Source organism: Myotis davidii, unplaced genomic scaffold (genome assembly GCF_000327345.1).
Source record: "Myotis davidii unplaced genomic scaffold, ASM32734v1 scaffold247, whole genome shotgun sequence".
Classification (NCBI taxonomy): domain Eukaryota; kingdom Metazoa; phylum Chordata; class Mammalia; order Chiroptera; family Vespertilionidae; genus Myotis; species Myotis davidii.
The window spans coordinates 2108936-2113624 of NW_006299593.1; the positions used below are offsets into that span (position 1 = coordinate 2108936).

Sequence of the window (4689 nt, forward strand, 5' to 3'; positions counted from 1 at the left end):
CTTACTCCTTCTGTTGTCATGCATGGCTAGGATGTGGGCATTTCACATCACGCAAGACTCTGAATTTTGTTCAGAGTGGCCTGTGATGCTATGGAGGTTGTGTCCCTGTACAAAGGCCACCTTCAGTGTTGGGGTGAGGTGCCAATTGTGCTGGGTCAGAGGAGCTCTGGACAGAGAGAGATGGATAAACATGGTGTCTATTATGAAACCCCCACCACACACTTCTAAATCCTGGCCTGTCCGGGCAGCAGTCCTGGGAAAGCGTTTCTCAGAGAAGGAAAGCTGTGTGGGTGGTAGATTTCTACTACTTCCTCTGCAGGTTGTGGTCATCTCCGTGTGAAAGCAATCGCTGCAGACATTTCTTCTAATGGCATTTTAAGCTCTGGAATGAGTTGGGATTAATTTATCATCACCCAGGGAAAGCCCGGAAGCATCTATCCTTCTGTCTTCCGCCTAGGCTTTTCCTTAGGAAGCACTTTTGTCTGCCCCAGTGTTCACTGGTAGCCTAGGGGCCATGTTCTGATAAGTTTAGCCAACAGAGTAGTTAAAAAACTGAACTTCCTTTTTGGTGGGGTGGGTGTTCTCTGGTTTGTTGGTCTCCACCACCCCCTATTACTTCACCAGTTTAGGCATTTAACTTGCAGCCCCAGACCAAGGGCGTTGTGCCAGTGGTTGCATTTGGCTCAGGGGTATTATTGTGTCTTCTGAACTTTGGGCACCGAGGGTTTGGGGCTGTGATGATACGGATGCTGGTCGTCCTCTCTGGAACATTGGAACGGTGAGATCTGGGACATGCAGGATGGGATCCATCTGACTTTGGAGTGATTCAGGTGGAGGATTCCTGAGGCTGCAGCTACTTGGGAGGAGATCGAACCAGCACCCAAGGAAGACTCTTAAAGCCAAATCTGATGAAGATTTTTAAAAAGTTAGCGGATAGACAAATTTCTATTTCTTTGCAAAAATAAGAGAGGGAGTTTGTTGGAACTCTAATTTTTCTATGAGGACAAAAGGTCAAATCAATCATGGAAGTGGGTTTTGGTATATTGTGTGTGCATGCATGTGTATGTGTGTGAAGTGTGTTTGGCAAGAACTCTACCTGGTTTGTGCTCCTAACCCTGTCAGTGAGCATAATTTGAGAAAGCCAATGCTTTCTTTTTATTTCTCTGACATGTAATGGCCCTTGACCTATTCTGGATAGCCCAGCCCAGGATTAGAATAAGGGGGAAAGGTGGAAGGACACATTGACCTCCCTCAAGTACTAGCTTAGGTGGCCTTAGCATTTGGTTTTCTGCTAACCCAAAGTGCTGTCTGTCCAAGGAAGGCCAGCCTCTACCTTTGAGGGAAACTTCCATCCAATTCTTGCCATTCTCCTCTATTGCTGCCACCCATCCCAACCCCAAGTCTTGACTGAGTGGATGAGGGAAATCTAAGATCCAAGGACTAGATGGAGGGAAAAGTACATTGGGTAATATGTCAAATTATCCGGTAACACCCCCAACAACAGGAGTGCACCTGCCTTATTAAAGCAGTTGGGCAGCAAGCTGGGTTTCTGTTCCTCAGACCACACTCTTCTTGGTCCTGTAATGCATTGACTTAGATGAGGCCAACAGGCTTTTCTTTTTAATGAGCTGTGAGAATCGGACAACATTAATAAAATTTAAGTTTTCATATTCTGATGCTTAAATATTACCTTTTTGGATTTTCCAGGAAACACTTAAGAAAAACACTAAGACAATGATACATAATATACTACTAGACTATAGGCTGGTAAGATTAAATTACCCTTTAACCCTTCAAGTAAACACAATATTACATAAATTTGTCTCTTAGGTTTAAAACCTTCTAGATTATATAAAAACTTTTAAAGTAAAATGTCTAAAGCTAACTTTGAACTCAAAAAAAGAAAGCTTGATCACATGGATAGTGAAAAGGCTTCATCGAGGTCAGGGGGAAAAATAGTTGTTGATACTTACGTTGTGCCAGACACTGTTCCTGGAAGATGGTATCTATTAACCTATTAAGTTTTGTAACCAACTTGTGATGTACAGACAATTATATCCATTGTACATGTCAGGAAACTAAGGGACAGAAGTTTATGTAACTTGCCCAATACTTAGCGAGTCAGTGGGATGTGGGAAATAGTGTTAAATCCTGTAACAGCCTTTCATTCTGACAAAACTCACCCTTGAAATGTGAATGAGAGGGGACTAGGAAATAAATAAGAACTTTAACCTAAGTTAAAGCATTTGGCATTTTATTATCCACAGTGACACACATGTAAGTTCTGATATACAGACTGCCTGACCATCATTTAAGTGAGTTTATTTTTTTAGTCATGCATTTGTTTTTTCTTCAAGTTGAGATTTCAGAAAATTGAGAGGATACAAAATGATCTTAGTAAAACTGCTGATGGATATATTCTAAAATGCTTTCAAATATTTTTTTTCTATACAACTGAGTTAAGAAATTACCATGGGGTAGATAACATTGTGTGTTCTGTTTTTCCTTATTCTACCATTGGCATGTTTAGAGGTTAATATATGGTCTTTATTACAAGTCTTTTTTTTTTTTTAAATATATTTTATTGAGGAAGGAGAGGGATAGAGAGTTAGAAACATCGATGAGAGAGAAACATCAATCAGCTGCCTCCTGCACCCCCCCCACTGGGGATGTGCCCACAGCCAAGGTACATGCCCTTGACCAGACTCGAACCCGACCCTTCAGTCCGCAGGCCAGTGCTCTATCCACTGAGCCAAACTGGTCAGGGCTATTACAAGTCTTAATGGCTCATTAAATTGGACAGTTTTCTAATAGACAGATATTTGTTTTCAGGTTTTTGTTCTCATAAACAGGGCAAATAACCAAATGTGTTTCACTCTTTCTGTATTTTTTTTAAAGGATGGATTCCCAGAAGTACAACTCCTGAGCCATGGTAGGTACAATCTATGACTTAGTGCATGGTGCTAATTTATAATACTATCATCTATGTGAGAGTGCTGAATTCATCATATCCTTGCCAACAGTAGGATCTATTAAAATGATAGATTTTTACTGGGTGAAAATGATGTCTTTAATGCAAACATCTTTGATTATTAATGAAATGAACAAACTTTTAGATATTTCTTTTGTGACCTGTCTGTTCTTATCTTTAGCATTTACAATAAACTCTCTTCTGTGTTTCAGGTTCCAAATATGAAAAGTGAAAAAACTGGTGCAGGTCTATATTCTGCAGACAAATAAATTGTAGTTTTGGAGTCTTTAATGATTTTTTCTGTGTGTGTGATAATTCAAAGTTTACCATTACCCTTTAAATGGCCTTGCTTGTTACAAATCTACTCAACTGTACTTTCTCCTTAATTTCATGCTTTGAAGAAATAGGCTTCAGGGCCTTCAGCTTGCATTCTTATTCTTCAGCCCTCCAGTGGTCTCTGTCCTCATCCTCTCAGGTCCTACATCTAATATCTTTCATTCCATCTGTTTTCATTACCTGAGAAATAAGTGACTGCTAACCTTTCCCGGGAAAATTAACCTTTAAGAGGAATACAAATTAAAGCTTGAAGAATGTGGAGTTGTAACTATTAGCCAATGGGAGTGAGAATTTTCCGGGTTAGCTCAATACCTAGCTAAGGCCCTATGGCACCTGTGCAAGCTGGACTCCAAGCACCTTGAGCATAGAGGCAGTCTTCATTTTTATAACAGTTCCTCAAAGAGACATAGCACTTAAAGTATGCTGGGTTCTGCCCTCCATATTTTCCTAGGTTAACTTTCTTCACAACTGTCCTCATAGGTAGCCACGATTATCCCTGTCTTATCAATGGGGAAACAGGGCACAAAACATGTATTAGTTAGCTTGGGCTGCTATAAAAAATACCATAGCCTGAGTGGCTTAAACAATAGAAATTGATTTCTCGAAGTTCTGGAGACTGGGAAATCTAAGATCAAGGACTAGGAGGTTTGGTTTCTTGGTAGCAGACAGCTGCCTTCTCTCTGTGGCTTTACACTAGCTCTCTGTAGGGAGCTAGTGTGAGTGAGCAAGCACTGGACTCTCTTCCTCTTCTTATAAGGACATGGATTCTATTGGATTAAGGTCCCACTCTTAGAGCCTCATTTAACCTGAATGGTCTCCAAGTAGTCACATTGGGGGTTAGGGCTTCAACATATGAATATTTTTTGGGGGGGCAGGGGGAACACAATTCAGTCCATAGCATTCTGCCCCTAATTCCCCAAACTCATGTTCTTATAACATGTAAAATACATTCATTCCATTGCAATAGCCCCAGAAACCTTAACTCATTCTGGCATCAACTCTAAAGTCTGAGGTCCAAAGTCTCATCTAAGTATGTATATCACTTGGGTACGACTCTGGGTATGATTCATCCAGAGGCAGGACTCCTCCAGCTGTGATCCCGGGAGACCAGACAAGCTATGTGTTTCCAAATGCAATGGTGAATAGGCATAGGATAGACATTCCCATTCCAAAAGGGAAATAGGTACGAATAAAGGATGATGGGTCCCATGCAGGCCTCAACACTAGACAGGCAAGTTCCATTAGATCTTATGGCTTCACAATAATCCCCTTTGGCTCAACATCCCACCTTCCAGGAGCCCTGGGTTGGCAGTATCACGCCCCTCCTACTCCCCGCCTGCCTCCCCTCCCCCACACAAAGAGGTCTCCGCAGTGATGGCCCT

The 4689-nt window shown here is 41.5% G+C and overlaps 1 protein-coding gene across 1 annotated transcript in view; it reads left to right on the top strand.

Moving 5' to 3' along the window:
* The window catches only part of FIGLA (folliculogenesis specific bHLH transcription factor), a 10505-nt gene extending 7302 nt beyond the window's left edge, over window positions 1-3203 (top strand). Inside the window, 2 exon segments of the mRNA XM_006775342.1 lie at window positions 2899-2932; window positions 3184-3203. Coding sequence (XP_006775405.1) covers window positions 2899-2932; window positions 3184-3203 — 54 coding nt within the window.
* The last annotated feature ends 1486 nt before the right edge of the window (window positions 3204-4689 follow it).